At 37.9% G+C, this 18,222-nt stretch overlaps 1 protein-coding gene across 1 annotated transcript in view; it reads right to left on the reverse strand.

Moving 5' to 3' along the window:
• Window positions 1-18,222, reverse strand: part of SLC15A5 (solute carrier family 15, member 5) — a 97,191-nt gene that overhangs the window by 67,048 nt on the left and 11,921 nt on the right. Inside the window, 2 exon segments of the mRNA XM_010858745.1 lie at window positions 4,784-5,004; window positions 15,125-15,294. Of these exon segments, the coding sequence (XP_010857047.1) occupies window positions 4,784-5,004; window positions 15,125-15,294 (391 nt within the window).

The following is an 18,222-nucleotide window of genomic DNA, read 5'->3' on the forward strand; positions in this document are numbered from 1 at the left end:
TTTTTTTTTTTTCTTACAGTGTGTGAACTTCATTAGGATTCCTGCTTTACCCCCATCCTGGGAGAGCAACCTGGCTCAAACATCCAGATGATAACTTCTTGTTTGAAACCTTCACTATCTCCTTCTCTAATTATCAGGTGTGCAACTTGAGAAGGATAAGGAGAAGCAGTCATAAGTCAGTACAGTTGCTAACAAGTCCACCGATTATAAAATGAGCCTTTTGCTCTGTTAACTGCCTCCATCCAGGGATGGACTACATTTTCACTGAGATTTTTTTTTGATCTATATAAAATGTGTCCTGGTGATAATTTATCTTCCGATCTTGAATTTGACCCTTGGGTTAGTAAACAGGATTGTTATAGTTGGTTAAAGACAGCAAGAGAGAAGGGAACATTAGCTAGTTCTGCCCTAGTTCCATCAAAATATTAAGTTCCTTCCTTAATCAGAGGAAAATGAATGATTTTTTTTTAAGAAAAAGTGCTGGCAGCAGAGCTCCTCTAAGACTGAGAGGCTCACAGCACAACTTGGAAGTTTCTGTTACTGATTTCAAATGAGAATTATTGTTAATAGGAATAAAGTTATTATCAGCATGAATCACAGACACAGAAACCTGTTAACTTAATAATGTGGCAAATGTATGATTAATCTTTAGTAAAGCAATATTCATATATTGCCTAATCTAAGAAAAGGCTCCGATGTCTTGAAAGCTTGAAATCATTTCTGCTTCTGCCTCAAGTTCTGAAATCATCTCCTTTTAAAATTTTAAATACTCTTATTTCATACAAGCCTCTGAGTATTCAGGAATAATTGCTGTCAATAGAGATTCATTTTCACCTCTGAATGGCCAGTAATGTCAAATGGCAACATCATCGGCTTTAATATCAACATATTTTAAATGTATGTCTTGGAACTGAAGGTCAATAATTGCTACTAAATTTAAAATATGGCATGCTATGATGTTTTATTCTTGGTGCTTTGATCTCCTTTATACTGGTGATTATTTCATCTGGAGGCAAAAATCTAACACCAGCCTATCCCAGCGGAAGTTCCACCTGCCTCCCTTGAGAAGTATATTCTAACCATTTTCTCTGGAGTTTCTGGTATAACATTACTGTATATGATTTTGGAACCTGTATAGTCTGTAGAGAGTTTTTTTTTTTAATTAATTTTTGGTTGCACCGCCTGGCATACAGAATCTTAGTTCCTTGACCAGGAATCAAACCCATGACTTCTGCAGTTGAAGCACAGAGTCTTAACCACTGGACTGCCCAGGGAGTTCATTGTACAGGGATTTTTAAAAATATAATTTTATCTATTTACTTATTATATTTTTGGCTGCTCTGGGTCTTTGTTGCTTTGTTGCTTTTCTCTAGTTGCCACTAGCAGGGGCTACTCTCTAGTTGTGGTGCTCGGGCTTATCATTGCAGTGGCTTCTCTTGTGGAGCATGGGCTCTAAGGCGCCCAGGCTTCAGCAGCTGAGGCACATGGGCTCAGTAGCTGTGGCTCCCGAGCTCTAGAGAACAGGCTCAATAGTTGTGGTGCATGGGCTTAGTTGCCCTGAGGCATGTGGGATCTTCCCTGATCAGAGGTCGAATCCTTGTCTCCTGCATTGGCAGGCAGATTCTTCACTACTGAACCATCAGGGAAAGCCTGTATAAGGGTTTTTAACCCAGATGCAAGAGAGGCATAGTTGGTAACAGCAAAGTGTGGGTGCTGATACCCGCCCTGGGTTGGGACAGCCATGCTGCCATATTGCTAGTAGGGCAACCAAGAGCAAATTGCAAGTCACTTAATGTCTCTGAGACTCAGATTTAGGATAACAAAATCAGTCCTGAGGCATGCTGTGGGGGTTGACTTAAGACACTGTGAAGTCATCCTTTAGAGACTATGCCACATACAGGTGATCAATGATATTAGTGTTTGTTCTTTGCAACAGAGTAGGCATCTAGATTTGGTGATATGCTTAAAAATTAGTTTATCAAAGTTTATTATAATTTATGTCAAATTTTAAAATATATGACAGTTTGCAGAAAAGGGCTGAATTTAGTCAAAAGAAATAGTAGGAGTCACTACATTATGAGGGTAAGAATCAAAAATTTGTGCTATTTGCACAGAAGGTTCAAGGCCGCCCATGGGTCAGTTAGCAATTTTGTAGTCAAGATTAATTTCTTCATTCTAAGATTTTTTATAATATTAATGTTCATATATAGAGGTGGTATTTTTGTATTTTTGCACCATCTATTATTGTGGAGTCAAGAGAGAGGTTAAATCTACTAAATCAGCCTAGTTTTCATGCATTGTTTAGAACAAGGGTCAGCAAGCTTTTCTGTAAAAGGCCAGATAGACAATATTTCCACGTGTGGATTCTGTTGCAACTACTCAACTCTGCTGTGTGCATGCATAAACAGACATACTATTACAAACAAACATAAGACTGTGTTCCAATAAAACTGTATTTATGAACACTGAATTTTTTTTTCTTTTAAAAGAAGAGGCTTTTATTCTAGTTGCTGGCAGCATCCTTCTAAACAAGGAGAACTCCTATACTTATTCTTTCCTAACAATTGTACTTTCTTTTTTTTTAATCGAAGTAAAGTTGATTTATAGCATTGTGCTACTTTCAGGTATACAGCAAAGTGATTCAATATATGTACACTCAACATATGGGGGCCCTCTGATAGCTCAGTTGGTAAGGAATCTGCCTGCAATGCAGGAGACCTCAGTTCGATTCCTGGGTCAGGAAGATACGCTGAGAAGGGATAGGCTACCCACTCCAGTATTCTTGGGCTTCTCTTGTGGCTCAGCAGGTAAAGAATCTGCCTGTAATACGGGGGATCTGGGTTTGATCCCTGGGTTGGGAAGATCTTGTGGAGAAGGGAAAGGCTACCCACTCCAGTATTCTGGCCTGGAGAATGCCATGGACTATATAGTCCATGGGGTTGCAAAGAGTCAGACACGACTGAGGAACTTTCACTTTACTTCATCCTCTCTCTCTCTCTGTCTCTCTCTCTCTCTCTCTCTCTCTCTATGTATATATAAGATTAGCCAAAGTTCATTCAGGTTTTCCCATAAGATGTTATAAAAAACCCAAATGAACTTTTTGGCCAACCCAACACTTGTTCAGATTCTTTTCTCTTATAGGTTATTACAAAATACTGAATGTAGTTCCTTGTGTTAGATAAGACCTTGTCGGTTATCTATAGTACTGCATGCATGCTAAGTCACTTCAGCAGTGTCTGACTCTGTGTGACCCTATGGACTGTACCCTGCCTGGCTCCTCTGTCCATGGGATTTCCCAGGTAAGAATACTTGAGTGGGTTGCCATGCTCTCCTGTAGGAGATCTCCCTGAGCCAGGGATTGAACCCGTGTCTCTTACATCTCCTGCACTGGCAGGCAGGTTCTTTACCACTAGCGCCACCCAGTAGAGTGTGTATGTTAATCCCAAGCTCCTAATTTATCCTTACTGCCCTTTCCCTTTGGTAATCATAAATTTGTTGTTTGTTTTCTATGGACACCTCATTTTTAATTTCATACAATTTATAATTATAATTGTGCACCCAATTATAATTATAATGTGCTGCAAAATATTATTCTTTTTTTTATTTTTAAAAATCATATGAAAATGCAAAAACCTTCTTACCTTACAGGATATGTGAAAAAGGCAGTGGGCTGGATTTGGTTTGCAGGTAGTAATTTGCTGACCCCTGGTTTAGAGCAAGCGTTGTACTAAGAGTCAGAAGATAAGATTCTGCCTTTTCTTTCACTACTACTCACTGTTTGACCTACTTACCCCAAATCACTTAATTTTTTTCAAGTCTCAGTTTCCTCTTCAACAAATGAAGGAATTGAGTATTTTAATCTCTAAGATTTTTTTCTAGACCTATAGATCATAGAATCTACTATTCTATGATTTAACTCACTCATTAGCCATCTAATTCCAAGTTAGATGTTAGCAATGAAGAGTTTCAAATTTCTTCAAAGATTTTTATAATCATTTATATTTCTTCATAACTGAATCAGCCAATTTAGCTACTTGTTAATACCAATTTTTAAAGGCTTGGTCAAGGAGGAAAGCAAAGTTAATTTATCCCCAATTTTGTTGCTCAGATGCTCAGTCATGTCTGACTCTTTGTGACCCCATGGACTATATAGCCCACCAGGCTCCTCTGTCCATGGGATTCTCCAGGCAAGAATACTGGGGAGGGAGGCCATGTCCTTCTCCAGGGGAACTTCCTGATCCAGGGATCGAACTCTTTATCTCTTACATCTCCCACACTGGCAGGTGAATTCTTTACCAATAGCACCACCTGCAGAGAAGGCAATGGCACCCCACTCCAGTACTCTTGCCTAGAAAATCCCTTGGATGGAGGAGGCTGGTAGGCTGCAGACCATGGGGTCGCTAAGAGTCGGACACGACTGAAGTGACTTAGCAGCAGCACCACCTGAGAAGCCCATAATTGCCCACAGATCTCATATTTTTCTGAGTTACTCACACGCCTTGGAAATTCTGTAAAGTATTGTCTGCCTTGTCTGCACCTACTGAAAGACACTTGCAGTTCTACAGGAAAAATGCCACACTCAGATCCTCCTCTGGAATGCTTATACCTGACTCCACTTAGTCCTTAACAGCTAGAACCTGTAATGATTAGAAGCATTTATAGGTTAACATCCTAAAGAAATATATGGGAAGCACTTGTTGGGATGAAAAGAAATGGCTACTTGTAATGTTATCATGCAATCATTTTACTGTTTCTGTGGGTAGTATTAGTTATCTTTCCTCACCTGCATAATGCACATTTTGTAGAGGAGCTGAAAAATAAAGAGTGGCAGAAGGTTGGAGAAAAATTTTACGACTTCCACAAGGAGCTCTCTGCAGCGACCGCCATTTTTGTCCTTGGCATGGTCCAACCAGCTTGTCACATCTCCACCAAGGTGGCAATACTGCAGACAACATGTTTTCAGTACATTAACAAACACCCTAAATGTTGTCAGGGGGCAGCAACCTGCAAATAATTGGAAATATTATGTATTTAGTAAAGGAATATTTTTCAGTTTTCCAAAATATCTATCAGAAAGATAACAATGGTAAAGATGAAGGGCAGTAAAGTGAGAAGATTTTAGCACCCAAGGGGCTGAATTCAAAGGAACAAGCTTCTGACGAGGGTTCTGGCATCCTGGTGACCAGCCCAAGGTGGTGCCTGACAGCCGATGTGAAAAATGAAAAAGGTAAGATCAACGGGAGCATATTAAAAAGGGAAGAAAGATGACAAAATATAGCACCAAAGTAAAAGATTTCAGAATCTCTCAGAAGCCTCTAACTTTAACACATTAATGAATGAGACAACCTGAACTTTCTTTTACAGCCTTAACACAAAGAACTGGTACTATTTTTTTTTTTTTTTAATATAAATTGCCATATAAATAATCCTCACTTTCCTTGTCAGGTAGAAGGTGGTTTCTTATTTTGACATGTAGATGAAAGGAAATATATTCTCTGCTTTGGCTTTATCCTTGAATTTCAGACATAAGGTTAAACTTTGAACTCTTCAAATGACTTTATATATGTTAATAGTGTCACCAAAAGTTCAGATTAGATTAGCTGGCTTTTGACTTTTCCAGTAGTTTCCTCTGGGTTTATATGGCTGTTGCTTAGCATCAGAAGCATTTTATTGTTTTAGATATTTGCAATCACTTAACTGCTAGTGATTTGCAACCTCATTGTTGCTTCTTTTATAATCTTTCAAATTTCACCTTTTCATTGACTCCATTGCTGCTGCTACTGCTAAATTGCTTCAGTCGTGTCCAACTCTGTGCGACCCATAGATGGCAGCCCACCAGGCTCCCCCATCCCTGGGATTCTCCAGGCAAGAACACTGGAGTGGGTTGCCATTTCCTTCTCCAATGCATGAAAGTGAAAAGTGAAAGTGAAGTCGCTCAGTCGTGTCCGACTCTGAGGGACCCCATAGACTGCAGCCTACCAGGCTCCTCTGTCCATGGGTTTTTCCAGGCAAGAGTACTGGAGTGGGGTGCCATTGCCTTCTCCATTGACTCTATTAGGACTTCCTAATCCAATGACAGATAAGAGATCCTGGTTTAGTTAGCAGTTCAGAGGTGCCATCATGAATGTTACAATGTTTCATAGCACTCCCTTAGACCAGATAAACCCTGCCTCAAATTACAAAGACACCAAACCATGGTTGCAGGATAAACAGTGAAATAGATAGGAACATGCTTGAGTTTCTCCAAAGAAGGCTGCTTTAGAAACTCAGAGTATACAGTTTGATCATCATTTTAAATATGTTCAAGTTTCCCATAATAAAATTCTAGACGAAATGCATTGATTGTAACCAAGTTCATTTAAATGCCACAGCGTTGGTTTTCAGATTTAAATAAAGAATATTAATTTCTTTTTATGGTTATAGAGTGATGATATTGATTGGATCTGGTCTTTTCTTTAAGAGTTGTAATAGACCTATTATGTCAGTCTTTGATTAATTGAGGAAGCTGGGGGCCTGGTAATTGAATATGGAGCCTTTCACCTCTAAGTCACTGAATCAAATCCAGCCCAAATTGTTAGTGACCAAGAATGATTACAGCAGAGGCTCTTTGGCTGCCTCTGTAAAGTGTGTTGAGGTCAAGTGGAAGTATGTCGGGATAATTGCTGACAGGAGACAGGCTCATATCTACTGTCACTCATGCCTTGTAGTCACTGTGGCCAGACTTGGATGAAAGGTCCCCAGAACTGAGAAGTCCAAAGGAGACAAGGTTTGTGTCCCTTAAAAACGAAATAATTGGGACATCTCTTTACTATTGGATGAAGAACTGCTCTATTAGGAAACTTTCTCAGCTATTTCAATTGGTTTACTTAAGGTTTTGGTAAGATGAGAACTAAAAATGTCTTGATGAACAGTCTAGAGACTGAATTTGAACAGGTCTGGGCTTGGAGACTTAACTTCCTGACATTTCCTTCTGATCCTGCTTCAGTTGCTCATCAACCTGTTCTCTGCTTAACTCGTGAAACAGTACCAAGTAGTTAGAAGGGTCATTACTGGCATTGATCCAACTTACTCTGTGCTTTCAAATAGGCTTTATTATTAAATGATAACTGTTTGAAGGATAAAAGATTATTTCCAGAGGTATTTTCCCTAATTTCCTTCCTATGTTTTAAATTCAGGACTTTATTGAATATAATGTTTTAAACTCACTATTTCTTCTTCACATAAACAAATCACTATGTCTCAAGGAAAATTGGGATCTGCTTTTATGTGTGATAAATTGATATCTCCAATCTTATTAAATAATTAATATTGCTATCTTATTATTTCTAAAGAAAGGGAGTTTGAATTAGTGCTTCTGAAATTAGCTGTGTTAAAAGATAAAAGTTTTTTTAAAAAATTTCTCAACTATAATAGTCAATATATTTGTGAAGTATGATAAAATGAAATACCTAAGAAATAACATAAAAACAAAGATACAAAATATAAAACCTGATCATCTGATGATTAAATTCAACAGATATATGATGTAACTTTCTATAATACTTCTACTGTGTTTTCTCCCAGTGACTTTATTTTCTTTGCTACACCCTAGTAACAATTTATGATAAGCATTGCTTGATGGACCAAGTTTTCAGTAGCCTACCTTAAATACACACTTTGAAAAATGAATATATTTAGACAAGTAAAAGTGTATCTGATATGGTGATATGTAACAATGAAAACAAAATGATTAAGAACAAGAAATGATTAAGTATGAACAAGATCTAAAATTTTAGCTAGCTCTTCAAGTGCGCCTCAGTTCAGTTCAGTCACTCAGTCGTGTCCTACTCTTTGCGACCCCATGAATTGCAGCACGCCAGGCCTCCCTGTCCATCACCAGCTCCCAGAGTTCACTCAAACTCACGTCCATCAAGTTGGTGACGCCATCCAGCCATCTCATCCTCTGTTGTCCCCTTCTCCTCCTGCCCCCAATCCCTCCCAGCATCAGAGTCTTTTCCAATGAGTCAACTCTTCGCATCAGGTGGCCAAAGTACTGGAGTTTCAGCTTCAGCATCATTCCTTCCAAAGAACACCCAGGGCTAATCTCCTTTAGAATGGACTGGTTGGATCTCTTTTCAGTCCAAGGGACTCTCAAGAGTCTTTTCTGACACCACAGTTCAAAAGCATCAATTCTTCGGCACTCAGCTTTCTTCACAGTCCAACTCTCACATCCATACATGACCACTGGAAAAACCATAGCCTTGACTAGACAGACCTTTGTTGGCAAAGTAATGTCTCTGCTTTTGAATATGCTATCTAGGTTGGTCATAACTTTCCTTCCAAGGAGTAAGCGTCTTTTAATTTCATGGCTGCAATCACTATCTGCAGTGATTGTGCATAAGTGATGCCCAACAAATATGAATGCCAACATTCATTCATTCATTCAACATATTTTATTACATACCTACTATGTTCCAGTAACTTTTATGGTCCTTAAGAATATAGTAGTGAAGAAGATCTATAGGTCCCTGAGAAGACACTAAACAAGCTGGGAAATATTAGGTGAGTTCAATGATGAAAACAAAGTGAAGTGATAAGATAGAAACTGTAGAAATAAGGTGTGCATGTCCATGCTCAGTCATGTCAGACTCTTTGTGATCCCATGACTGTAGACTGCCAAGCTCTTCCATTCATGGCATTTCCTAGGCAAGAATACTGGAGTGATTTGCCATTTCCTACTCCAGGACATCTTTTCAACCCAAGAGTCAAACCTTCATCTCCAGTGTCTCTTCCATTGACAAGTGGATTCTATACCACTGCTCTACCTGGGAAGCCTGGGGTAGGGTGTAGACAACACCTAAAGAGTTGAAATTTGAATTGAGAGTTGAATAGATTGGAAATAGGCAAAATGACCCAGAGGAAGCATATACCAAGCATGTCATGAAGTAGAAATTAGCTGGGAGAAGCTCAGAAACAGTAAAGGTCAATGAAGCTATAGTTCAGAATGATGGAAGGAAATAAGGTCTAAGAACTGGTCAGGGTCAGATTTTACAGGCCAAAGTAAGGAACCTGGAGTTTATTTTTCATGTTATGATAAACCTTTAAGAAATTTTACACAGAGTGGACATAAGATATGATGTAGGTTTTAAAAAAGTTACTCTGGAGCTCTGATAGTTGCATGCATAATGAATTTTACGGAACAAGAGACAAAGATGGAAGACGGTTAACAGGTAGTGATGACTTGACCAGAGACCAGGAAGAAGAGAAGTGAACTGAATGGGATGTGTTTACATGTCAATGCCAAACCCCTAACTATGCCCCTCCCCAATCCTGCCTCCCTGGGAACCATAAATTCACTAAGTTTATAAATCTGTTTCAGTTTTATTAATGCCAAACCCCTAACTATGCCCCTCCTCAATCCTGCCTCCCTGGGAACCATAAATTCACTCTCTAAGTTTATTAGTCTGTTTCAGTTTTATAAATAAGTTCATTTGTATCTTTTTTTAGATTCATATAGGTGATACCATTATGATATTTGTCTTTCTCTTCTGATTTATTTCACTCAGTATATACTGACAATCACTAAGGCCATCCATGCTGCCATAAATGGCATTATTTCAGTCTTCTTAATGGCTGGGTTTTCATCACATATAATGTACACACTGCTATATTTAAAGTGGATAACCAAAAAGACCTACTGTACAGCACAGGGAACTCTACTCAATATTGTATAACTACCTAAATGGGAAAAGAATTTGAAAAAGAATAGATATATGTACAGCTAAATCACTTCACTGTACATCTGTAACACAACATTGTTAATTACCTATCACCTAATCACCTATACTTCAATATAAAATAAAAAGTTAAAAAAAGAATGAGAAGTGTTTTTGAAGAATCAACAGGATATTTTGACATGGGGAGAGGGTGAAGAAATGAGAAGATTTGAAGATTCTACTTTTATTCCCCTTACATGAAGATGGAAAAGGCAAGCACATTTGCAGTTGGATGAATTAAGAGTTGAGGTTTGGTCACCTTAAATTTGAGATGACCCCTAGATAACCAAATGAAAATGGTGAATAGGAAGTCAGGAATGTGAGTTTCAAGATGAGGAGAGGTTAAATGAGATGGAGTGTTTGGTGTGGGTCACTTAAGGAAAGAGGGTAAAGAGAGAAGAATGGGGTCCTGGAATAAATTCCAGGGCTCTGTTCCAATACTTTGGCCATCTGATGTGAGGAGCTGACTCAAGACCCTGATGCTGGGAAAGACTGAGGGCAGGAAGAGAAGGGGACAACAGAGGACGAGATGATTGGATGGCATCCATGGACATAAGTTTGAGCAAACTTTGAGAGATAGTAAAGGACAGGGAAACCTGGAATGCTGCAGTCCATGGGGTTAAAAAGAGTTGGACATAACTGAGTGACCGAACAACAACAACTCCATTAGGAGACTATAAGAATGAGAAAAGGTGGCCAAGGAGAAAGAGTGGACAATGAACTAGATGGACTGTTAGTCAGAGGAAAGAGGAAATAATAAACCTAATTGATAAGGTGGACTGAGAGGGAGCCAGTAAGGAGGCAGAAAAAGGAACTATGCTGTCATCTGTCTATGCAGAGGGAGCATCCATTATCCATTTAAACTGTAACTATCCCTGAGTGTCAGGAGGGAAGTCCCACTGAAAACATCTGTACCTAAACATCATACCACATTCTTGGATTAATCTATTAGGCTTAATAGGAAACTCAAGCCTTCTGTACAAATAATATTGTGTGTCGTGTAGACTCAGCCTTTAGAAAAATCCATTGTCATTATAATCCTCAAATTGCTTTTCTACACCAGGAGCAGAAACGGGAAGCTGGAAAAAAAACCTGAAATGAAAATGCAACTGAAACTTCAAGCTCCAGTTTAAATGTGCATGGCAAACACACCAGTGTGCACATTTTAAAATAAAACAGATGAGCTATTTTAAATGCTTATTGCCAAACTTAAAAGATGGTAACCATTACTATTAAAAAAAAAAAAAAAAACTTTAGAAAGCAATTTTTTAATTCTTTGTACCTTTAAGTCCTTGGCTCTGATGGTCTGCTCCTCTGACCTTGATCTAATCATGAATATCTATGCTACTTAATTATAATAAAAAATCCTACATTGCACTCTAGATGGTAGATGCACTTTTTTTCCTTCTTCTTCTTCTTTGGTCACCTGCCAGTTCTCAAAATTACAGCAGTGGGAAGAAATGCAAATGAAGACTGTGCTTGACAGCTAAACATAATGGAATGCATGGTCCACATTTGAAAAGTTACCTTAAAATAAAAGGTAGCATATAAAAAATCATTTCTTTAAGGTCACCTATGGCTTTGAATTACAGCTTTGAGGAAGTTCCAATTTAGTCATCAGAGAGGAAGAAGCCAAAATAAGGATGATATACTTTTCTAAAGGGAAGACAGAGTTTTACTTCACCATAGTTGGGTGATTATATAACTTTGAAAAATAAAACAAAACAAAGCAAAACAACTCCAAAATATTCATTTTATAGAGTATTATGTAAAGTAAACCGCTGGTGAACATTTTGTAACTTTACCTGCAACGAATACAATTTTTTCTTGTAACTGGCCAAAGAAAGGTTACCTTATCACATGTTAAAATATATAGCATATGAACTACAGTAGTCTGGCAGTAAACCGAGCTGATTAAATTTGTATTACATGAAGAATTGTAGTTCTTTATTCAGATAAATATATACTTTCCAATAGGAGATTAGGAAGCAAATGGTTGGATGCTGAATAGTTATTTAGAAAATCTGAATGTAAAAATTATGTATAAGCTTCCCTGTTGGCTTAGTAAGTAAAGAATCTGCCTGCAATGCAGGAGACCCAGGTTTGATCCTTGGCTTGGGAAGAAGCCCTGGAGTAGGAAATGGCAACCTGCTCCAGTATTCTTGCCTGGAAAATTCCATGGACATAAGAGCCTGGTAGGCTGCAGTCCATGTGTTGCAAACAGTCAGACTCGACTGAGTGACTAACACATTCACAAAAGCAGAATTACTTGACAGTTACATACTCCAGAATATGCCAAAGTGGTCTTTTGACAAAAGTTTATACTTCCTTTACATTTTCCTCTTTTTTGCCTTTTGGGGCTGAGAGGATCTCTCAGACATCTTTTTGCATAATGAACCCATTCCACAGACTGGCAGGAGGCTGTATACTGCCCAGCTGTGACTGACAGAACACAGAGCTCTGAGAAACAAGGCAGAGACTTCCAGGGTAATGTTTCCCCTGTCTCACTGCCTCAGTACGTAGTGTAAAAAAAACAAGCTCTAGCCTGAGAAAAGTAAGATCTGGGTTCTGGTTCCACATCAGCCATTGCCTGTGACGTCTTGGCAACTCATTAAATTCAATTATGTCTCATCTTCTGCACTCAGTTTAACAATAATAAATACTGAACATTTACTATATTCCAAGTATGTATACGACACAGGAATTTTCTTTTATAATTAAATGTATTTATTTTTAATTGAGGGCTTCCCTTGTGGTTCACCTGGTAAAGAATCTGCCTGAAGTGCCGGAGACCTGGGTTTGATCCCTGGGTTGGGAAGATCCCTTGGGAAAGGAAAAGGCTACCCACTCCAGTATTCTGGCCTGGAGAGTTCCATAGACTGTATAGTCCATGGGTTCACAGAGTCGGACACGACTGAGCGACTTTCACTGATTTTTAATTGAAGGAAAATTGCTTTACAGTATTGTGTTGGTTTCTGCCAAACTGACACATGAATTTTTAACTGTATTCAGAAATAGATCATTTCAACACAACGTGCTAGGTGGAAAAGTAAAGCTCGGGATGGTGCAAGAGCAGAAACAAAGTCCATGGAGTATAGTCTGTAAAAGGAAACCCTGTGCCCTTCTTGCCCACTTCACTGATATGGGGTGAAAGGAAGTACCAGTGGTGAATGTGCTTAATTTTTAAAAATATATCTTCTTGCATTGCTATTAGTGGTAGTTGTATAGATAAGGGGTATAAGTAGGGGTAACAGTGAAGGTACCACTGAAAGTAAAATATGTTAGAAATTAAGATCAGAGTTTTTTTAAACAAGAGAGATAATATGAAGAGAGTGACTGATAAAAGGAAGAGAACAGAAATTACAGAAATGCAAGTGGTGGTATACAGGAAGGTGGCATCTCAAAGCAGTGGGAAAAATACACTTTTTAATAAGAGGCCGGATAATATGACAGTCATATGGAAAAAGATAAAATTGAGTTCACTCTTAAAACTTATTCTAATACAATTTCCAAATGGGTCACAGATATAAAGGTAAATATATATATATATATATGCCAAAAGAAATATGAATGAATTCTTTTATAATCTGGGAGTGAGGAAAACTTTTTCACCAAAGTTCAAAATCTAGAAACATAAAGAAGATAGGTAAATTTTATTTCAAACATAAACTATGCAAAAGACAAAGCAAAAAGACAAAAGTCTTGTTCGTGGAAGGGCTCTCCAGTGGCTCAAGGCCAAAGAATCCACCTGAAATGCAGGAGGTGTGGGTTCAATCCCTGGGTTGGGACGATCTCCTGGAGAAGGAAATGGCAACTCACTCTAGTATTCTTGCCTGGGAAATCCCATGGACAGAGGAGCCTGGTGGGCTACAGTCCACAGGGTCACAAAGAGTCAGACATGACTTAGCAACTGAACAACAGCAACCTTGTAGTGCTGTTCATCACAGCACTATTTACAGCAGTAGACCATGGAAGCAACCTAGATGTCCATCGACACATGAATGGATGAAGAAACTGTAGTACATATATAAAGTGGACTATTACTCAGCTACAAGAAGATATGAATTTGAGTCAGTTCTAATGCAGTGGATGAACCTGAAGCCTATTATAAAGAGTGAAGTAAGACAGAAATATTATATAGTAATGCATATATATGGAATCTATGGGCTTCCCAGGTGACACTAGTGGTAAAGAACCCACCTTGCCAATTCAGGAGACATAGGAGATGCGGGTTCAGTTCCTGGGTTGGGAGGATCCCCTGGAGGAGGGCATGGCAACCCACTCCAGTATTCTTGCTGGGTGAATCCTGTGGACAGAGAAGACTGGTGGGCTACAGTCCAGTCCACAGGGTCACTAATAGATGACCTGTTAGTTGTTTTTAACAATAGGTTAAAACAACTAATAGATCATCTTTGGAAGACACTGAAGTTCACCTCATTAATTTGAAAATCTAAAATTAAAGGGAAAGAATTAGACATTTATCTTTTTTTCCTTACACAAACTACTTCTGTGTAATGAAATAGTTATTGAGAATATATTTCAGCTAATAAAAGAGGAAGAAATATAAAATATCACCAACCTGCAACCCCCAATGGGATCATAGATTTAGACAAAAATTAACAATGGGTATTGACCCTGCAAAAGCAGATAATGAGACAGTGTGAGGTACCTAACATCATCTGTGAAGGAATTCAGATCAGATCTGAATCTGATCAAGGATCTATGTCTGTCAGACATTTTAGGGGAAATAAAAAGGGAAAACCTTTTGGATGACATTAAATGGATGAAATCAGCAAAATTCAGATTATGTGAAATGTTCAGATTTCTTAAGGAAAAAAATATAGAAAGGAGAGAAAGAGAGATGAAGGGGGAATATATATGGTTTAAGGGACATAGCTGCCATTTGGAATATATGGGCCTTATTTGGATTTCATTTGAATAAATTATAAAACAAAACAAAATAAACAGATTTTAAAAGGGAAACATTTTTTAACAGATACTTGATCATCTTAAGAAATTTTCTGTGTGCGTTAATGACATTGTGATTATATTTTTAAAGTATTGAGCATATAAATAGCTTCTTTTTATATACACACATATGAAGCACTGTGATATTTAGTTCTTGCTTCAGAACTACCAATAGGGATGGGGAAAAAGTGAGTAGAAATGAACTGAGAATTGTTGAAGCTGAGAGCTAGATAGAAGGGATCATATATGATTTTTTTCTACTTTTGTTTATGAAGTAAGTGACAGACTCTATAAATTCTGTGAGTTGAAAGTGAAATTATAGGGAACCTAAGAGGAAGAAGATGCATCAAGAAAACCATAAAAACAAACAAACAAAAAAATGTAAAGTGAGATTTACTTACATTTTTCTGACTGGTAAATCAGGTTATAGTGCATCATATAAAGAGTTATCAGAGCCATAAGTGTAGACATAAAAGGAATAAGTAAAACCAGGGCCCAGGCCTCTGAGTATTGGATATAAGATATTCCCAGAAAGACCACAGTTGCATTCAGGTTCATGATTCAATAAAACGTGGGAATCAAAAACAAAAATAAAATTGCCATTGAGTAACTTCATATAATAATTGCTAATTCTTTTAATAAACATAAGCTATAAAGTAGTAGCATATGAGGCAAGCTAGATTTTGCAAATATTGTTTATTAGCTTTCTTTTTTCAAATTCCATTTTTTAAATTTTTATAAAAATTTTCAAGGTTATTCTCCATCTATAGTTGTTACAAAACAGTGGCTCTATTCCCCATGTTGTATAAATACATCCTTGTAGGCTATCTTACATACAACAGTCTGTATGTCCCACTCCCCCAGCCTCTATATTCCCCCGCCCCATAACTACTAGTTCATTCTCTGCATCTGTGAGTCTGCTTCTCTTTTGTCATATTCACTAGTTTGTTGCATTTTTTAGATTCTATATATAAGTGAAATCATACAGTATTTGTCTTTCTCTATCTGACTTATTTCACTTGACAAAATACCCTGGAGGGTATTCCATCCATGTTGCTGCAAACGGCAAAATTTCTTTCTTTTTTATGCCAAGTAGTATTCCATTGTATGTATATGCCACATCTCCTTTATTCATTCATCTGTTGATGGACACAGGCTGTTTCCATAACTTGGAAACTGTAAATAATGTTTCTATGAATATTGGGGTGCATGATTCTTTTCAAAATTAGTGGTTTGGTTTTTCTTTTTTTTTTTTTTCAGATATATCTACCCAGAAGTGGAATTGCTGGGTTATATGGTAGTTCTATTTGTGATTTTTTGAGAAACCTCCATGCTGTTTTCCACAGTGGCTGTACCAATTTACATTCCCACCCATAGTGCACAAGGGTTCCCTTTCTTCCACATCCCTACCAACATTTGTTATTTGTGTTCTGTTTGATGATAGATGTTCTGCTGGGTGTGAAGTAATATTAATATCTCATTGTGGTTTTGATTTGCATTTCCTTGATGATTAGATATGTTGAGCATCTTTTCATATGCCTGTTGGCCATCTGCATCTTTGTTTATTAGCTTTCTTATTAAGTACATACTTATTAAGCAGGGTCTGGTTGCTTACTGCTCAAAAGCCAATAAAGAGACAAAGTTGGTAGAAAGGAAAAATTGCTTTGTTTTGGGTGTCAGCAACTAGGGCAGGGGGCTTCCCTGCTGGCTCAGTTGGTAAAGAATCTGCCTGCAGTGCAGGAGACCTGGGTTTGATCCCTGGGTAGGGAAGATTACCTGGAGATGGAAACGGCAACCCACTCCAGTATTCTTGCCTGGGAATTCCCATAGACAGAGGAGTCTGGCAGGCTAAGTCCATGGGGTCACAAAGACCCCGGACACGACAACCAGGGAAGCGGGAGAGCAGACTCCTGTCCAAAGGCTGACTCCCCTCCACTGACAATCAGTGGTCAAGAGCTTTTATTGGCAGAAGAAGAGGGGTACATATAGAAACAGTACACTGAGTCTGAGAGTCATCTTAAAATTGGTCATATGGTGGTCTGACCAATGTCATCTTGTCAAATTAAGTTTTGAATATGTATGCACCCATGAAATGACCACCCCATTCAAAATCTTGAACATCTACTCTCCATAACTGACCTGGAAAAGTAATCAAATGTCAAGCATGGTCATGCCCAGCAAGCTGACTGACTATAATCTACTAATAGTGATTTATGGACCACCATGCAGGGGAGGTACAAAGTTAGAATTTTCTAGGACAATGGGATAGAGTCCCTTGGCTCTACCTCAGGTCATCTTTAATGCTTCTTCAAGCTGGACACTTGAACTGTGGCTGGTAATAACAAAGAGAAGCTGGAGCTGCAAGCAATGTTATAGTCCTTTTAATTTTTAAGAAACCTTGTTTCAAATGCTAAGTATTGCAGAGAAATCCATGAGGACTCCCTGAGACTCTTCAGTACACCACTGGGGAATGTAAACGGAATTACTTTAAAGAGGGTCAAGGAAAATTACAATTCTTCCAAGACTTACATCTTGTGAAATATAGTTATAAACCAAAGAATTATAGTGCTGAATATCTCTGTATAGGAAGAGATTTCACATAAAGTACTAAGTGTATTTTAACAAATGTCACCCGACCTATTTGATTGTGTAATTTTCTAAAAGAATTGCCTAGTACAATCACGTTTTATATATGTCTTTGTTGATCCATGGACAGGACAAGCCATAGATAATTAAGGGTAAAATTATATATGTATCAACTGTAAAAAAAATAAAAGAAATAAAAATCCACAGTCTTCAAACTCACCATTAAGACTCCTTTCATCTCATAGCTCACTAGCAAATTGAATATATAAAGCACCTCTCGCACAGAAAGTCAGAGAGAAAAGCACTAAAGCAAAATAAATACTAGTGATTAAGGAAAATTGAAAGCAGCAGTAAAAATATGTTTCTTTAGTCTACTTTTAAACACAGACTGGAAACTGCAAATAATTGGGAGTATATATAAATGGTAATTTTTTTTTTTGGTCTTCATGATTCCACAGTGTTGAATACAAATAAAGGGGAAAAACCTTATCGCTGCAAAATTTAGCAAACCTTTTGGGATTAATAATTTTTAAAATTAGCCATAATTTATTTAGTAATAATTTTAATTTTTTTTATTTTTTTATTTTATTTTTAAACTTTACATAATTGTATTAGTTTTGCCAAATATCAAAATGAATCCATCACAGGTATACATGTGCTCCCCATCCTGAACCCTCCTCCCTCCTCCCTCCCCATACCATCCCTCTGGGTCGTCCCAGTGCACTAGCCCCAAGCATCCAGGATCATGCATTGAACCTGGACTGGCATCTCGTTTCATACATGATATTTTACATGTTTCAATGCCATTCTCCCAAATCTTCCCACCCTCTCCCTCTCCCACAGAGTCCATAAGACTGTTCCATACATCAGTGTCTCTTTTGCTGTCTCGTACACAGGGTTATTGTTATCATCT

The sequence above is a fragment of the Bison bison genome, unplaced genomic scaffold (assembly GCF_000754665.1).
Source record: "Bison bison bison isolate TAMUID 2011002044 unplaced genomic scaffold, Bison_UMD1.0 scf7180017864390, whole genome shotgun sequence".
Taxonomy (NCBI): Eukaryota; Metazoa; Chordata; class Mammalia; order Artiodactyla; family Bovidae; genus Bison; species Bison bison.